This window comes from Stegastes partitus, unplaced genomic scaffold (assembly GCF_000690725.1).
Source record: "Stegastes partitus isolate 25-593 unplaced genomic scaffold, Stegastes_partitus-1.0.2 Scaffold44, whole genome shotgun sequence".
In the NCBI taxonomy this organism is placed as follows: domain Eukaryota; kingdom Metazoa; phylum Chordata; class Actinopteri; family Pomacentridae; genus Stegastes; species Stegastes partitus.
Window position 1 is genome coordinate 1,168,829 of NW_007577775.1, and position 19,563 is coordinate 1,188,391.

At 42.5% G+C, this 19,563-nt stretch overlaps 1 protein-coding gene across 1 annotated transcript; it reads right to left on the bottom strand.

The window, feature by feature from the left end:
• Positions 1-2,303: 2,303 nt before the first annotated feature.
• On the bottom strand, positions 2,304-19,388 carry LOC103375844 (RIMS-binding protein 2-like; the record flags this gene model as incomplete). Its single annotated transcript, XM_008306155.1, has 14 exons — positions 2,304-2,501; positions 5,034-5,168; positions 6,794-6,865; positions 7,377-7,403; positions 8,888-8,991; positions 9,294-9,356; positions 9,516-9,684; positions 11,207-11,388; positions 12,740-12,865; positions 13,360-13,468; positions 14,628-15,404; positions 16,903-17,064; positions 18,339-18,488; positions 18,714-19,388. Coding segments are annotated over 14 exons (2,949 nt in total), but the record flags the coding sequence as incomplete, so codon positions are not given.
• Positions 19,389-19,563: the final 175 nt, after the last annotated feature.

Consider the following 19,563-nt stretch of genomic DNA (forward strand, 5'->3'; position numbering starts at 1 on the left):
TGGCTCTTAGGTCAACTTCTAGGTCCCAAAAAAACTCATTGCTTACAAATGTTTGCAAAAAACTTTGCGTTTGTGTGGTATATGATTTGTGAAACTTTACAATAAATCAGACATACAAACATTACAAAATATCAAATTTATTTAGATTTTTTTTATATAAAAGATTGCACATGCACACCCACACAATAATTTGTAACCATCAATATAGGCTGATAATTCTTATCATAAAGCTAGCACACAATTGCAGACTTTTAAACAATATGGTCTTCAAGACACCATGGGGAAAGCTTGCACTGTTTGATTATAAATTTAAATGTACAAAAAAGGCAGTTTGAAAATCAAGTATAAACATTTAAAAACAATTTTACAAATGGACAAAGTACAAAAAGAGCAACAGTCACTCAAAATGAATAGAAGCAATGTCTGAGGACATGGTCCATAAATAGGAAAAAGATGTTCATCAGTTTACTGTAGGTTAACATGGCTGTTCGGCCGAGAATTGTACAGAAAGTATTACAGAATGTTTTGCATACATTCTTTTTTGGCAGTTTCAGTTCAACTCTGGTGTGTAGAAAAAATAGGCTAGATTTTAAAATACATGGGAGGGTGAAATGGAGAACAGAATGGTGTGAGGAGATAGGAGGAGGTGGACTGTTTCATTTCACGCACAAAGACGGACATCTGCACAATCCTTTTGGGCATCTTTGAAAATACATTGGCTTTCAATTCATTGTACATTCACTACTCTACATTAAGGTGTAGATATATATATATTGATATACAGTACTTGTTTCCTGCACCAACAGAACGTGGGACACTGAACACACAGGCATCGATGACAGATTGGCTTGAATAAGCATATTTCAGATCTAGTAGATTTTTGGGGTTGAAGGGAAGAGGGGGCAGCATAGAGGTAGCCTTGTGTCTCACGGTTTACTACTGTGAAATCGTCAAAACCTATCGTCTTTTAGTGAAGCTTGGAAGTGTTGCATGTTATGAGTCAAATGCAGTACAATAACAGGATTTAAGTGCTGATGCTATATCACACAGATTAACTACTTCTATATATAATCTGTAATATTGTTTCCTTAGTAGAGTAGTCATGTTTTAAATCAGATAAGCAACAGTGAAGTCAAAAATAAAGTCCCTTCATTTTCTTTGTAGCCCCAAAATTTGGTATGAAGGGAGAATTGTTTGCCCTTTTCCAGTATCCGCTTTCTAAGGTATACTTCAAAGACTAAAAATAAGATTTTGTTATTTGGGCTTAATGCATGATGGACATTGTCAGTGTGGGACAGTTCTATGTAAGCTCTGGTCCTATGGAAAACACAACACTCACACAATACCCTGCATGTCACAAGTCAGGATTAACATCTGCAAACAGATTTTTGTGAAGTAACAACATAAACGGATAGTAGGCATGAAACTGCATGCTCTACTGGACAAAGTACTAACCATTGTGCGATTATAAGGCAAATACATGGAGGTTGGATCTACTAGGCATTTCCATTCAGGCTGATTTTACTGCAGAGACCCTGTAGTAGATGTGCTTGTTCTGTAAATGTCTAACATGTTTGTGGGAGTGGGGAGGAACACATACCTCTGTCACAGTTTGTTGAAATAGGGCAGAAGAGAAGGAGTTGATTCTGCTGATTTGTCAAAGTATACTTGCACAGCAGGTTAGCCACGCCGCATTAAAGTAGTGCATGCTCCAGGTTCCACACTGAGCCCGACACATTGCATTGCATGCGCCCTCATGGGGTTCAGGAGGGAATGTGCTGAAGTAAAGCATGCAAACCTCTCGTACAGTTTGTGTGACTGGCTGTTTTGAAGTCAATCCCATCTTCTTATCCTCGCATCAGATTTGAAATGGACTCCGAGGTTTAACTGAGCCCTCTGTGTTTGAATGACATTCTGGTTTCTGTATACAGAGACGCAAGTCAGACTCATGCGGTCTGTTAGGTGCAAGACTTGACCAAGTGCAAAAAAAATCGGAGATTGCTCCGAGGCCCCGTCTCTGTCTACAGCCAAACCTCATCAGCCAGAGACTCGGAGGTAAGATACTACATCGTCTGACACCATGAGGTCTTGGGACTATAACATGAAATGTGTTATTGAAAATATGCAGTTGATACTGTTAACAAAATACAAATATTCTAGTATACAACAGATGTACAAGAATAAAGCATTTGCTAAGCTCACAAATGCCACTTGTCCACTGTATAATATTTAGATTTTTTTGTTTTTTTCCTCTTAAAAACACTACAAGGAAGTGGGTGACACTCTCCAAGTATGTCAACAAATTATTTTACAGCGCCAAGTCTTTGCAATAGTTTCTTCCCTTTGGAGAGCAGTCCCTTTTTCTTTTTGGAGGAGTACAAGTCCATTGGGCCCCTGATGGGACTGCCGGGCCCCACGGTGGCAGGGCCAGAGCCAGGGATGTGTGGACGCACTGTGGGAGAGGCTGCTCTTCTGGGCGGACCCGATTTTTCCAATGGAACCTAATGGGAGACCCGTAAGGGACAGTTGAGGGTGTTAAAAAGCCAGCGGTCTCTCACACCTCAGTCACTACTCCCCTCCTTCTCTTAAGTCCTTTCTGTCTCAGCAGGGCTCTGAAGTCTACCTCCCTGGATGTTGTCCTGTGCAACTCAGGTATAGATACACACTCCCACCCTCCCCTCTGTCAGGTAGAAACAGTTTTTGTATTTTTTAATGAAAGCTGCTATATGAATAAGCTACAACAAACACAGAATTTAAGCATGACATTCACTAACTTCCACATCAGTGTAAGGTGACAACATTTTCCCAACAATGACTATCAAAGGCAGGGCAGTTTCTCTCACATAAACAGATACATTTGCATTTTGGGACAAGTGGGACATATTTATATCACATTCACTTTCCTTCCTCTTAAATATAGATATATATTTACTGGTACAACTGGGTTACAGAGAAACTACTAGTCACTATTCCTTTTCTGTAATCATGAGCTAAAAGGCTCCTTTAAATTGCACTTTGGGAAGACACGTAGATTAAATTTGTATGAGGCTATATTTATAGAATTTACACACCAGGAAATGTAATGTTTAAAGCAAGACTAGGCTACTTTTGAGAGAATGAAACATTCTTAATTTTTGGAAATAAACAGCAGAATTCTTTTTAAAAAAAATAAAATAAATAAATGCACCACTGCTCAGTTCAATGCTCTCAGAGGATTTGTGGCTGCAGCCTTACTTAGGCTGGTAGGGCCAGTAACTTACAGTAGCTAGCATGACTGTGTAGATAGATATATACATTACAGACACACAGTCACTTTTCTAACTTTGACTCATCACAGCTTGTACTACTGTTACATTTCATCCAAATGTTAGTGATGCACTTCAGCATGATTCCAGATGCTTCTCAGCAGAAGTTGCATAGTCTCACTTTAAATCAGTAACTATTATAGCAGTTAAACAATTTAATCTTGGTTCAAAGAATTAGCACTGATTTGAAAACCACAATGCTACCTGATTTGACAATGCATTTCTTTTTACCACTTTACGTTACTCCTTACATACGTCAAAATGGTTCCTAAATTTGGCTACAGGAAAGAAAAAAAAAAGAAAAAAAATCAATTAGAACTGCAAAACAAAAACTTTAAAAATTTGTATGCTTTTTTGAGTTTTTGCATAGAACTGGTATGTTTTTCTGCATTTCTTCCTGGGAAGCAGCATGTCATACTGCACTGGCAGAAATCGCATTGTGAGCAGTACTGTTTTTTTTTTTTTCAGAAATTGCAGGTTATTGTGCAACAATGGCCTTTTAGCTTACCATGAGTTACAGCAGGAGATTATTGCAGGAGACGGACATTGTCATATACAACACTCAGAGAAACAACTGAAGATACCATACTTCTTGTCTAATGCATTGGCTAGGGTTACTATGTCCTACCAACAAACAGCATCAAGTGTTTTGGTGAAACAAAGAAGGTTCCTACAACTACCTAAAGGCATAGCAGTGCTAAAGGAATGTCCATACATGTTGCATACCAGAAACTAAGGGTACCCATGTCATCTGCATTAGACGAGGGGAGCGTAATCTTGGTATCCTCAGTTGCTCACTTACGTGACGGAAACAGAGCCTTTAAGGTGTGAAATGAACACTCTTCTTCTGTTTTGCCAAGCGGGTGAGGAAAAGAAATAAAAAAATATGGTGATGGCATTTCAATAGTTTGCACTATGACAATGGCAAATTAGAACACAAGGAAAGAAATATCTGATGACACCTATTAATATATATTTTTTTTTAACAATTGCATTAGTTGTTAAACACAAAAATAACATCACATATTTACATTTAGTAAATAATTACTTCTGAAATTATTCTCTGATGGCAACATAGGCTAAGTGACCTTTGCGTGCTACTTTACAAGAAAGCAATTTACAAAACAAGGCGTTCAGGAGCAGATACAAAAGTTGTACTACACTAGACTTATCTTTTTATAAAATGTTCAAGAATTCATGCATCTGGACTATATACCATGCTGAGCTACAGACTACATAGTTCATCTTTCAGTACAACAAAACTATTTACTCTATTAGAAATGAATCGAGATCAAACACAGAATATATTCATAAAGCATCTGTTAGAATGCTAAATATGCATGTGCAAAAAGTGTTAACTGCTCTTTTTCAAGACATGACATAACAAGTAGAAAGTCACAGGAGTTTCTCCCTTTCCATTTTACTCTCATTGAGAATGCTTTATGAATACAATATACCCATGTATTATACAATGCAGAACTTCCCCCCTTTTTCACAGCAGTAAACATGAAAAATAAAAGTACCTCTGTCAAGTATTAGTCTTAAAGTTTCATTTTTTCATCAATGTTAGACATCTATTTATTTACAGTGTAATGATCTAAAGTCAGAAATCCCTTTTGTACTTTGATCAATGAGACACACACGCACAGACACAAAACTAAAGGAGATAGAGGGAACTGAAAAGAGTAAATGGATGACAGAGGGCTAGTACTGCGAAGGAGCATGTACCCTTTTGGTCTTTATCCGTGCTGGAGTGTCCTGGGGGTACCGAGATGGTGAGTCAGTGAGAAAAACCTCTACATCATCAGGCACTTCTTCTAGAAAGTTGGAAGGAACAAGTCCCTTGTGTCCATTGAGCTCGCCCTGTAGAGTACACAAGAACAGTGAGACTCCCTCTGCTGTGTTTAACTTTAAATGTTATCTAATGGTGTCACAAGATCTCCACGTCTCTGAGAGAGAGACACAGAAGTGCCACTTTAAAGCTGCTGAGGAACAACTGATGCCAGAATGGTGTTTGTCCACTGCTAGTTCACTGTTTGCTAAGACTCGCTCCTCTTTGTTGCTGTTTGTAGAACCCTTTTTAGACATGTGATATGTAACATTGCTACCTCCATTGGTCTGTGAAAGTGACAGCCTTCTGTCATTCTAACACATGAACTTCTTTCACACATACCTACCACAGCGACGGAGAGATCCACGGTACTGCTGCAATATTTGTCATTGACGACAGATTGGACAGAACATGAAGTGACGTATAATACACAATAATGCACTAACAAACAGAAGTCTAAAGCAAACTTATCAAACTGTCTGGACAGTGAAGTTTATTTATGATTTTCTATAACAAAAATATTCTGACAGCTGTTGAGGAGCTCAGAACTCAACCTGAAACGATTTAATTACAGCTGATAAACTGTACACAGTGTGACCTGCTGTTAGATCGTGTCCCAAACTGATCCCATCTCCATGTTGGGTTTTATTTATTTAATTGTAAGCAATAGATGACGTTACTACTCCATGTGCATAAATGTCCACAAGTCTCTCTCTTTAGAAAAGCGCATATGGATGCTGCTGAACTATTTAATAAACTCAGAGGAAAGACTCATAGAAACAACTGGAAGCAACAAACTAAACTTCAGCTCCTGCTAATGTTTTGCCACATTCCAGATTATTTTCATTCTTGGTGCATCCCTGTTTCTGTCACCACACAGTACCGTTGCTTGTGCGAGCCTTTCTGTTAATCAGTGCAGTTAAGACTTGTAACATGTTGAAAGTGTCACCATGTCTGACCTGGTAAGATTGCTGATGGGACTTTTGCCAGAAAGTGAACAGAGAGCACATTTCGACATGAAGCTGACACATTCAGATGTTGTCAGATTAACAGACAGGTTCATGTTTGAATAGGACTTATTGTCTCATTAATTTACAAGAGATCGGGCCGTAAAATGCCCTTTTTTTTTTTCTTTCTTATGGCCTTGTACAGTCTCAAATCTCTAGCTGACTTTTAATCTTTCAATCTGACTTTTAAAGTAAGAACCCCTTAAAGGAGTCTTAAATGTGCACTTGAAGCTACATGCATGCACTGAGGCAGAATCATAAAGAACTTTTGGTGGCTAAGGGAAGAACAAGCTGTCCGGCAACAGATGGCACGGCCCCCACAGAGCCCTGATGTCAACATCATGGAGGCAGTCTGGGATCACATGCAGGGAGAGAAGCAACTGAAACAGCCCAAATCCACAGAAGAACAAGAGGCTTGGAAGTGTCTGCCAAGCACGTAGAAAAGCTGTGCACGCTTGAATTGTTGTCTAAAAGTTACTGCACTTGCTAGAGAGTTAGTTGATAGATAAAAACTATTAATAGCACAGCTTTTTTTCTGACTTTTGCACAGTGCTGTAGTTGCTGTGGAGAAATATCTAATCAGAGATGTGACTGAGCTCAAACAGCTTCACGCTGCTTTATCTTGCGATAGGGAAATGTTTAGGACTTACATAGTAAAAGCCATCTTCATCTATTTCACCAAAAACTGTGATGACATCACCGGCACAGAAAGTCAGTTCAGCCTGTCAAAGAAGAAAAAGCCTTCAGATACATTTGTCCCATTGTACTTTCACAACAGAAAACTTTGCAAAACATCAAATCTTGTGGAGTTTGATGAGTTTGAAATGTTGTGCTTCCTTCTCCAAATCAATGTGATGCATCTTTAAACACGAGTGTCAATTCAGTCTCGGCAGACGGACTGTTGCAACTGTAAATGCATCAAATGTTGTAACTTTGAAGACAGGATTGCAACACACCGGGCACATCTCTCCTATGGGATTCTCGAGAACACACAAACCAAACATAGCGTATGTACAGTATGTAGGAGAGAGGTCGACACAAAAGACCAAACCGAGGAGGGGAGATGCTGGCTCAGGCAATGCATGGGGGGGGTGGGGGGCTGTGCTCATGACCACCAAGGACAGAGGGCTGAGGCCCATTATCCAAAGCCCACCTCCTCCTTTGCACTCCAACAAACGGGGGAGGAAACACACACAGAGCAGACAGTACCGTACCCTCCTCACCCTCACTCACCTCCTCATTCAGTCTGTTGCCTTCATACTGTGTCGGTGGCAGTGCCAATAGAAAGGTGAGAGTAAGTGAAACCAGGGGGGAAGGGCCGAAAAAAAAAAAAAAAAACAGCACGGGAAAGTACTTTCAATCCCCTAACACAGTGATAACTAACTCCTCATTCAGCCTCACTTATGCACATATTGTCCCTAATCTAATTTAAAGGAATAACTCAATATGGTCTTGTCAAGAGTTAGATAGGAAGATTGATAACTCTCTATCTGTCTGTTAAATATGAAGCGACAGTCTGGAGACTAGATAGCAGCTCATTAGCTTCGCTCAGCATGCAGACTGAGAGCAGGGAGAAGCTGTAAGCTGAACCCAGGGGCAAAATTTGTGAGGAGCTAGAGCTTTCCCCCAGTGAGGTCAGGGCTCAAAGACCAGACTGCAGACTGTAGAAATCTGGACTATTTCTACACTACAAAGCAGTTCCAGAGAAAACTGGAGCGCTGTTCTGTAGATGTGGATTGCCCAGTGGAACCACAGCTCTGGTTCTGGAAAGAGATGCTGCAGTGGAAATGATTGATACTTTTTTTTCCGTCATTGACACCTAAAATTAGACCTTTCTAATATATTTTTTATTATAAAATATTATATATAAAATTCACTGTATACATAATATAAAATTCTTACATATTTTATCATTACTTATTACAGATCTTTTTTTATTGTATGCACTCTAAGCACTTTTATGGCCAATGATTGTATTTTTTTAAACTGTCGCTGAGAGCATTATGCAATGAAATTTTGTTTTAGGGCACTGTTTTTTTATGTATGTGTGCTTGAATGACAATAAAGTTATGTATGTATTTTGCATTATTATTCCACATTTAATTAATGGTTTAGGAATCGCTGACATTCCTTTCATACATGAAGACATACATCTTTGCACTGATCCAACTAAAACAAATGCTCAACTCTGGTTTTGATCAAAGGCTGTTGTCTATTTTTTTATTTACTTTGGTGATTAAATCGGTCCATGCTGACATTATTGCCACTACTGCAAATATTGTTGCATTCAAGCAGCAAAATTAAACACTTTCAGTAATAATCCACTTGAACATTATTGTGGTCCTCTAGACAAAACTATTTTGGGACCATTGCTGAAATTCTGGATTTATCCAAAGCAGCTCAACTGTAGAAAATCATTTAGGGTAACTACAATCAGTGCTTTAGACAGACCACGTTTTCCCCTTGTGCTCTCATGTCTGCTCATTTTCAACAGACAGACATGACGGCGGTATCAATCTTCTCAAGTAACTCGGCAACAGAGCGATTAAGCGTGTTTCCCAAAATGTCAAACCACTTCTTTAAATTCTGAACTTAACAAGTACAAATAGAACATCCTCATCTCAGTGCCTGTTCAGCTCAAAATGATTTGTGCTTTGACTGCTTTTATGTTGTTGTTAACATGATGGTTGTGACAGAGAATGGTCAAGACAAAGTGGAAAGGCGGATCTAAAGGAGGACAGTACCTCAACATCAACGTTGGGGGAGCTCTCTCGGGGGTCGTAGTCATACAGAGCCACCATTCTCCGCGTTGACATTGGATGCTGACGCCCGCTCCGCCTGTTTCTTTCTGTGAAGAGGAGAAGTCATAAAATACAGAAACAAAGGCAAGACTCAACCATGGTGAGAATGTAAATAAAAAAACAAAACTTGACTAAAAGTGTGACAGCCAGTGACGACACACAGAAGTCTTGCAACTCCATCAATGTTTTACAACTGTGTCCATGTTAGTAGTTAGGGAAAGCTTAGTGACAGCAAATACAGCATAAATTAACTAAAAGTTCACACATGAATAAAGATGGTAAGAAGTGGGGGGAAAAAAAGCAATAAAGATGAAGCAGAGAGCAGAAGAGCATCTCGCTGGACACAGACCTCTCTTGGATTTTCTGGACCTGCGATTAATTGAGCGGCCATCTTTGAAACGGTCACAGTTCACTTCACGGGAAAGCAGAAAAACATAATTAAGTGGGAAAAGTAGAGGAAAGCCAGTCAGTTCAAGGCAGTTAAGTGCAGCATTAAGTTGGCCAGACAGCCACAGAGGTTATAAGGGTAAAAGAAGAAAAAAAAAAAAAAAGTCGGAAAATCATGTCTCACCTAACTTCTCTACAGGAGTGTTGAGTGGGAGGAAGCCCTGTTTAAGGAGCTGGTCCATCATTTCATCGTCCTCCGTTTGGATCTCAGAGACCATGTTACAGGGGATCAGACCCACTCGGTCTCGGATCTCCGCCCTGTAGAAACCGTCTGTGTCTTTATTGCCAAACACCTAAAAGAACAACAAAGTATTAGTGGAAGACGCTTAGACAGAAACAATCGACAGATGCCATAAAACCTGCAATGTAAGACTGCCAAATGGTACCAATATTTATGTTACTCTTATGGCATTAGCTAACACAACATGCAAGTACTGGGAATTTAGAGAAGAAAAACACAGATAAGATTTCCTTTTACACTTTTTTTTTTCTTTAATATAACTCTAGTTATGCCCCAAATTTTTCATGTACATGCTAAAATCTAATTTCTGCTGATTTTTTTATTTGACGAATAGGTTTCTTCTGGCTGAAAATGACAACTGACAATAGACATTAAGACAATGTCATTACTTGTCATTACAGAAAATGATTTGCTTTATTTATAATGAATTACTAATTACCCACAGGAACTGGATGTAACGTTGGTGCCCTCTGCTGGGCCCCTGCAAACTTGGGGCGTTACATTGTCAGTCTGCTGTATCCGGTCTCCGTGGTAGGTCGTGTGAAATAGTGTGAAATGTTGAATAAGTTTGTCTTTAGTGGCAAACTTCTGGCTTTTGCGGGCGGTGTGCTTGGTAAAATATAGGCCAAATGCTTCTGCAACAATACTGGCGNAAGGCTATGAATCATGGCAAAGTGGTTTCAAGTGCCAGGGGTCAAATAATGAAGAAGTACAAGGAGTCTTCCTCAAAGGTCATGGTAGGGAACCAAAAGCGAAGAAGCATCCAAGAATCCCGATGAATCTGAGCAGTTCTAGTAGCAACATCTCAAGGTAGACAAACACTGCACAAGGCTGGTCTCCACGGACGATGACCAAAGAGGACTCCATTTCTCCAAGACAGAAAACAAATACTAATGAGAAGAAAGTGTTTGTTCATCAATTCCGTGGTGAATGAAAGGATATGCAATCAACACCAAGAACATGAACGCCACAGTCAAACATGGTGGTGGGAATGTAAAACTTTAGTGGTGTCCTTCAGCTGATAGGCTAGTCAATCTCATCAAAGCAAACATCTTCTTCAGAAAACAAGGCGACATTAAGATGGTTGTCTGGAGGAACTTTTGGTCTTGGGTATCACTGGACCTCTCAACAAGACAATGATCTGAAACATACTGCCAATGTGGTCAAGAAAAGGTTAAAAGACAACAACATTGGCATGTTGGAGCAGCCCAGCCAGAGTCCAGAACAAAATCCCGAGCGAAAGCAAGGAAATCTTCTGTCCTCAAAGACCTGAAGACTGTTGCAAAAGAGGAAATCGAAAAGCCCAAGTAGAGACATGCAGAAAGCTTGTTAGCAGTTTGATCGCTGTGGTGGCAAATAAAGGTTTTGCCATTAATTTCTGACCAATGTTATAAATAATTCCAGACATCACATTTTTAGTAAAAACCCAACAAAACACTAAATAGTTAAAATGTACTTAAACCGTTGTAGAAGAAACCTATTGGTCAAACAAAAGTTCACTGTAAATCACAATTTGGTTTGGCTATGAATACTGTATGTGTAGGTGTTAGTAATGTCAAGAATCAAGCCACCACCTTGATGATCTGGCCCTCCTTGAATGGCAGCTCCTCATCAGCAGCGTCGGGGTTGGGAGACATGGACAGGGGGTCATAGTCAAAGAGAGCCACAAACACTCGGGTCATCTCGTCCAGCTCTGATTCCTCATAGTAATCCGGGGAGCGCCGTCCCCGCCCGTGTCTGCGCCCGCCATAGCCGTCTGAAACATAGAGGAGGCCTCTGCTGCTACTACCAGCCTTATACAGCCACGCTGGCTGTAGAGGCAATGAGAGCAGAAGATGTCTCTTTGTTAGAGCTGACAGGGGAGAGGGTGATGAGATGCATGTGTGAAAAAAGAGCCAGAGGTCGAATGTGATAATTATAGTTTTAATCTGTTTCACTTGGAAAAACGATACTCGTGTTGTGCCCACTCATTGAACGCAAAAGATACTTTTACATCCTAATCGACGTACAGCAGGGTTCTTTGTTCACACATCTCTGCTTGCTGGCGTGTCAGTTACCAAATATCACACAACACAGTACAACACACCACAGACAGGAAACACGTGTCAAGCAGTTTTGGGGGGGGGGGGTGCAAGGGTGCACATCAGGAGGACACAAATACCACTGCACTACTGTTCATTGCTGTTTCACTGCCTTATCTCACAGAGGCTGAGTCACATGCATGCTTCACTGGGATCAGACATGGCGAGGAGAGCATTCCTACATCAAATGCAGGTGTAATGTCATGCTTTTAGGCCACATCTGGAAACAATGTGCAGCGAAAAAGGGCAAAGGAGGCACGTTCCCATGGGAGATAACACATCAAATGCCCCAGCAGTTCCTGGCAACGCAGATATCAGGGACAGTGAGGGGGAAGGGATGAACCTGATATCAGGTCCCCATGCTTCTCATGGATCACCATGTTAAATGTTTCAATGGCAGATTGTAAGTCTGAATAATGGCAGAAGATCTTGCAACAAACTAACAAAGCGACTGAGATATGCCTCTTGGAAGATGTGTTTCAACAGCGTGAAACATGTTTGATCTGGATGACAGCAGATTTAATGAATGTGCAACCCAGTGATACCAACAAGGCAAGAATGCACTAATTCATCTGGTAATGCGTCTTTCCTTCTCACTGTACTTTAAACGAGTCATGCAAAATGAACAAAGGAAACTGGCTGCTCTTTCGTAAAGGCAGGAGGAGAAGGAAAAGAGGTTGCGGAGCAGGTAAGGAAAAGGGGGGCGGGCTAAGTTGCAGTGGGGTGGAGAGTGGCCTGGATATGGAGGGTGAATGCGAAGAGTGGGTGGGTTGGGGTTTCTTGGGATTCAAGGTGTAGGAGTACATACAGGGAAGGGATTTTCATTCTCCAGCAACGGGAAAAGTGGCCAGTCTTGACTTCCCCCGTCAGCTTTATTCAGCTAAGCTAAGCTAAACACAGCAGCTAACTGTCCAGCACAGAACAAAGACCACCATGATATCACTGCATGTGTTCAAGAAGGACTGTTGGCCTTTTCTGGCATTGTCAAGGTGAATTGTCATCTTGGAGAGAAGCTGCACCACATACCATATTGATCCTCTGAGGACATAGATCGCCATATCCTGCGCCGAGCTACACTGCCATAGTAAACATCCTCCTTGACGGGTGAGAGGTTCCCCTCACTCCCCTCACTGTTACTGTCCATGGTGATCTCTACAGAAGACACCAATCACAACGGTCAGAGATCCCCCGCACACACACTCTGCTCTACCCCATGGCCCATTCACTCATGCTGAGACAGTAGGATGATGAGGTTGCCCTGAGGTGGGGGGAGGTGTACAAGGCAACAGGTTTCACTCTGGAGTCACTGGGTGTAAAACAGCAATGCTTGCACTGTTGCGGGGAGGTCAGATTGGGCGGTCATGTAAACATGTTAACCCACAGTAAACACAGGCATAAGGAGTGTGTCTGAGGTAACTTTCCTGCAAAACTGCATGTGAACATTTGGCGAATCCAGCTCATGAGGATGGACAGCTACAGGGTGCACATACACCCCACAAAAAAAAAAAGGGCCTACGTGGTTGTCAAAGCTCTATGGGAGAGATGAACAGCTCGGCTCATATGGGTAAAAGGGAAACACATGGTATAAATAGCACAAACATCAGTGGCCCTGCAGGTGGAGATCCTCATGTGGTGACCTCACTAACCAATGGATGGGATGGGTCGTCGCTGAGAGGGGGTGCCGATGTGAACCGGCCTCCTCCCTGAATGGTCCAGACGATCTGCGCTTCCATGTGACGGTGAGTTCCCAATGATCTTAAGAGTAAAAAACAACAGATCAGAGGTTAGGACAGTCTATCATTTGCAATGTGAGGACATCTAAACATCTTAAATCATTTTTAAAGAATCCCACAATCCTGTTAAAACAACTGAAAAACCATAAGAGCAAATGATGTGGCTTCCATTTGTCCTTAGGGAGGCGAAATAATAGAACAAAAAAAATAAAGAAACCCAACAAACCATCAAAACAAGTAAATCAAATCAACCCCAAACACAACAACATGGACTGGGGTTCAGGAAGGGTCAGATGTTTTAGCTAAAGACCATTTGTTCGGTTTGTTTTGCTCTGTGCATGTCAGCTCCTTGACGAGAAAAGGAAGCGAATGATGGCACAAAAGACAGAAATGGTGGAAAAAGAACAGATGAGAAGGGGAAGAATAAAAATGGAGAGTTGAGTGCGACCGAAAATGGTTAAAGATGTGGTCGGATGAGCAAAGCCATTATAGCTTCAGCCTGGGGCTTTGGATAACAACAATCAAAACATTTAATACATGAAAAGTTATGATGAACAAGAGAATTTTTTTTGCTGAAACAGGTAAATGAGACAAGCAACGGGTGATGCGAATGGGTTGAAGGCGAAATGAATCTCCGCAGGCTGCAAAAGTCTTGCTTTGGCCTTGTTTTGTATGTGAAGCAATGGAAAGGCGGGAGATGCTGAAATAAAGCTCCAAGGTGGAGCGCTGTGGCTGCAGCTCTTGAGGGCGAGACATGGAGAGCAACATATGAAGCCGGCAGCTTGTAGAGAGAAGGCACAGGCGGGGAAGAAGAGACGAGAGCAGCACATCCCCATGCACTGCACAGAGACTCTCCTTTACATGGAGCCTTTCCCCTCAGAGACATGAGAAGTCAAAACTTTGTTAAATGGCCTTTAGGTAATTAAAAGCTTTACTTTCAAATCCACCTAACACGCTGAATACAAGCAAAGTAACTCGCACAAAATAAAACATCAAATCAGACCAACCATGAATGTGTGATAACTTGTCAAGAATGAGAAAAAAACAAAAGCCAAATGAAAGGAAGGGGGTCATCATAAAAATAAAAATAAATAAATAAATAAATAACACAGACAACATTAAGAAACAGAATGGCTGCAGCTTGCTGATGGAAAGTACAGCAGAAAGTCTGAATCACACACCAGCGGCTGGTCCCGGTTGAGCCTGGACAAAGACTGGGCCCTAGCCTCCCTGTGGGGGCTGTAATAGACCCTGTCCAGCTCGTTCAGCCTGCCCTCGCTCAGGGCACCTTCCCTGGAGTAGTTTCGCGGCCCGGCCTCCCGACCAGGCCCAAAGTGCTCCCTGTTCCTAAAGTCACCCGTGTGTACCGACTTGGTTGCAGACAGTGGGATGTCAGAGAACTCCTCCTCCACGCTGCACTGGCGGGTCAGAGTTCTTTTGCGGCCCATAGCCAGCGCCCGCCTCTCTACCGGGCCTTCACAGTGGATGATGCGCACAGGCCCCCGCATGGGACTCCCATGAGCGTAGTACCCTCGATGACCCCGTCCTAGAGAGCCTTCTTCCTCGCTGCCGCAGTCTAAACCACTGTCAGGACTCTTGGTGTTCTGGCGGTTGGGTCGCCCTAAACTGCGGTCGTCTGCACTGTAGCAGTAGCGGCTGTCGGTGAAGCGAGGGGAAGAGCGTTGGCGCTGCAGGCGGGAGTTCTTGTTGGGTGTGAGATGGTTGCGCATGTGAGCGTCCTGGGGGTACATCCTCCGCTGAGTGTGCGGCGTCCCCGGCCGCCCGCCCTCTTCGAAGCACAGGCGCTGGCCCATGCTGTCCACGCTGTCCGACTCTTCCTCGGCCACCTCGGGGATGCTGTGGAGACGCTTGCTGCGGAGCGACCTCTGCTTCACCACCTCCCTCTGGAGATCCCAGCAGTCTCTTTCCTCGGCTAAGTCCTGACGCTTGTAATACGCCTTCAGTCATGAACAGGAGGCGATGTTCCACAATTTCACAGTTCATTGAGAGTCAGTTCAATTCAAAACGTTCAGTTTAGAGTTTTTGTGTGGGGGTTTGAAAAGTTTGTTCGAAGGTTTTTAGCACAGGCAGGAAACAACACAGTATGTGAATAGAACAAATGGGGGAGGGAAGACAAAATAAAGACAGAATTAGTTATTTGTGGCAATGTAGTAAGACATGCAGTCTCATTCCGTGAGGAGGAAATGGCATGCTCTGAACAGGAATCTGTCAAGGCTCAAAGATGGAGTGACATCTTATAAAGTGGACACAGAGGTTAAATGTGGAAAATATCCAAACAAAAAATAAGTGATAGGCTCAGTTAGTGCCACAAGTGAGGGGTAAATGAAAACACCACTGCAGATGAAATAAATAGAAGCAGAGCGAGTAGAAGAATCAGCAACTGAGGGCACACTGAGACATAAAACAACACCCATCTATGTGTTCACAGAAAACAGCAGCAGCAGAAGCAGCAGTTTCATATTAAACTACTCCCTTAACAACATCTAATTCAAACGTGTATATCACTATACATATAATAAAAAATTACAGCATTTTTACAGACATATAAGTAGGATGGAAAATGTGCAACAGTGATTTACAAATAGATGGCCATGACAAAAAGGAGATGCAGTTTTGGTGTATACAAAGAGTTCATACACCAACGTATACCCCTCATGAACACCACATTACTGTACAGCTTTGACTGGACAAAAACAGAGATAACCTCACCAAAACTTGAAGCGATTTTGTACCAACTTCTGATAGCAAGTGTGCTGTAATACAGAGGACCAATCAGCCACTGCTCTCATAACAGAATGCTCTCTATCACGACGGCAGATCGTCTTTACATCCACACATCCCCGGCGACAGACCAAATGAAGACAGGATCATGTACCGACAATGTTAACATTAACATTAAAATCAAACATTAGGACATGACAGACATAAACAAAAGTGGATATTTCCATTTAAGTACTCACTTAAATGAGATTCCCATATGCACTTGATATGCCATGACCCTTTGATACAGTACAGTGTATTAATATTAGCACTTCAATGTCACATTCGAACATTTCACTTGTAAAACTATTCTGGTGCAGTATAAAGAGCATCAAAATGCAATGCAAACCATAGAAATTATTATGTATTTAGGTTACAGACTTCCCCTCTCACATGCATCTTGTACAGTTATGTATGTATTTGCAGCCATTCTTGTGAGCTCAGCTTGGAATGAGTAAAGCAGCACTGGAGGGGTGGAGGAGCAGGCTGGGGTGGGGAGGCTGATTCAGCTAACATGAGGCACAGGAGTTCAGCTAGGCAAAGCCATGATGGGCCTGGTTGTAGAGCTCGTGAGGTGGCAGGACCCTCCCTCCTTAAACCCCTGTTTCTCCCCACCATCCCCTGTCCTCCCCCCCTAGACTACCACAGACTGGAGGTGTGCAGGTAAGTGTGTACCTTCAGAGTGTTGTGAGAGTTGATGCTGCGCCTGCGGCCCTCCTCCAGCTGCATCTCAGAGTACAGATCTTCCTCATCCTCCTCCATGATGTCGGACAGGTCAGAACCCCGGCTGCTCTCCGTGTGGTACTCCTCGCTGTGGCTGTAGTGGTGATGGTGGTGCTAAAAACCACAGTTGAAAGAAAGTTTGTTAGATAGCAATCAGTGACTTCATAGAGTTTTAGAATCAGATTTTGGTGACATTTTTGGTATTGAATTATTTGGCTAATACCAATACAAAGGCCCTGACTGGCCCCAGTGACATCAGACACCTCAATACAGGTGCAGAGACAGCTACAGTTAAAACCAGAAGTTTACATACACTTTCTAAAAAGATATAAAAACCTTTTTTCCTCACTGTCTGACACGAAATCAGACTAAACTTTTCGTATTTTAGGTCATTAGCCATAAAGTTAAAGCTTGGGCACAGATGGGTCTTCCAAATGGACAATGACCCTCAGCATACCGCCAAATTAGTTACAAAGTGCCTTAAGGACAACAAAGTATGGCGTGGCCATGACAAAGCCCTGATCTCAATCCCGTAGGAAATTTGTGGGCAAAGCTGAAAAGGCGTGTGGAGCACGGCAGCCAACACACCTGACTCAGTTCCACCAGTTCTGTCAGGAGGAATGGGCCAGAATTCCATCAAACTACTGTGAGAAGCTTGTGGAAGGAAACCCACAACATTTGACCCAAGTCATACAGTTTGAAGGCAATGCTATTAAATACTAAGGAACTGTATGTAAACTTCTGACTTTGAAGAAAGCATTAAAACATTCTCTAAAATAAAATAAAAAAAACCCTCTCTCATTATTCTGGCATTTAGCAAATAGAAATAATTTTGATAATCCTATCTGAACTAAAACAGGAAAAGTTTATTCTGATTTAATGTCAGACAGTGAGAAAAAAAAAGGCTATGCGTCTTTTTATACAGTGTATGTAAACCTTGTGGTTTAAACTGTATAATCTCCAATTATCTGGCCAACATTACAAAATTTCCTTAAGGTTTCAGTTCTGTCAGATGTCAACAATTCTGCTGGCTGCAGGGTTCAGCTATTTGGTTGATTTTTCAAAGACCAAATCATCTGACAGTTGTTTACGAAAACTCTCCTGTAGCTACACCCTGAGGCTAAAATACAAATTTAAACCCTTTTTCTTGTTGTCTTGAAAGCATTTATTTCAAAAACTGAACGTAAGAAATTCCTACAAAATGCAAGTCTGCAATAAAGATGCAGAAATACACACTAAAGGGGGCTTCAGTTTAATGTGATGTGATCGAACGTGATTTGATTTGATTCAGTTCGATGCAGGTAACTGATTCCATTGTCCTCTTCCTAGAAACAAGAGATGCACACACATCGATAGGCTGAGCACAGCTTGTGTTTTCTGTAAAGTACCTGTCTGCCCAACTCTGAGCCTCTGAGGAATTCATCCACCGAGGCTCCTCTCCTCCTCGCATGAGGGGAGTCGTAGCCATCCTCCTCCTCATCAGAGTTGAGTGGATGCAGGGCATTACCTCGCTCGCTGAAGATGTTCCTTTTCTCAACCTGATGTGAGAAATGTTAGACTTTTAGGTTGAAAAAAGACAGAATAATGATGAAACAAAATACAAACAACAATCAGGATATTTTAGGATATTATAATTCCATCTTAAAATAAGTAAAATAATCTTATTCACATTAGCTTAATGAAAAAAACAGATTTCTAGGCTCAGTGTTGAATTCTATTACATGTTGAATTAAATACTGTTTTATTGTTAAATTTTCACGCACCCGGTTGCCCTCAGCAAACACTCTCTGGGCAGCTTCCCTGGCCATGGCCTTGGCGATGGTGTTGGGGATGGGGACTCCCTGAGGCTGCGGCAGGATCCTCTGAGGAGAGGGGGATCGCCGAGGCGGGAAGTGCGGCGGCTCCAGGTTGGGTCCGCGCATGGGAGGCAACGGAGAGGGGGAGCGCTCCCAGGGCTGGGCTGACCGCAGGCCCACCTCATGCTCTTTGGTTTCTGGCTCTCTGGCACTTACTAATGGTTTGGACTTGGGCATAGGGTGGCGCTGAAAATGAGGCTGGGCATGAGGAGGGGGAGCGGGAGGGTGGCGGACGGGCTGCGAGTGCGGCTGTGCGTGGGGCAGCGTGTGGGGCTGGGCTCGAGGCAGAGGCTGCACCTGGGGCTGGGGGTGGGTTGGGGGGTACGTCGACGGGTACGGGGGATGGGTCTGTGAGTGCACCGGATGGGACTGTGGGTGTGGCATAGAATGTGGAGGTGCGGTTGTTCTGTGGGAGAGACGCGGAGAGCCCAAGAGATTGTGCGGGATGATGGCCACAGGCGAGTCTTGGGACTCTCCTTGTGTTGATAACGTCCTTACAATGACTTCCCTGGCCTCCAGACACTGAATCCTGTTTAACTCCACGGTCACATAGTCTGCTGTGGGGTACAAGACCTCTGCTATCTGCATTCACAAAGGAACCAAAGAGTCCTTACCAAAGGGCAATTCAAAATGTCAGCATGTACAAACACTCACTCTGCAGCCGTACCTTGACACAAACAAACATGTAACTGCATGCATTTGTCGTAGGGCTGCAACTGCAATTGGTATTTTAACAGTCCATTAATCAGTTAATTAT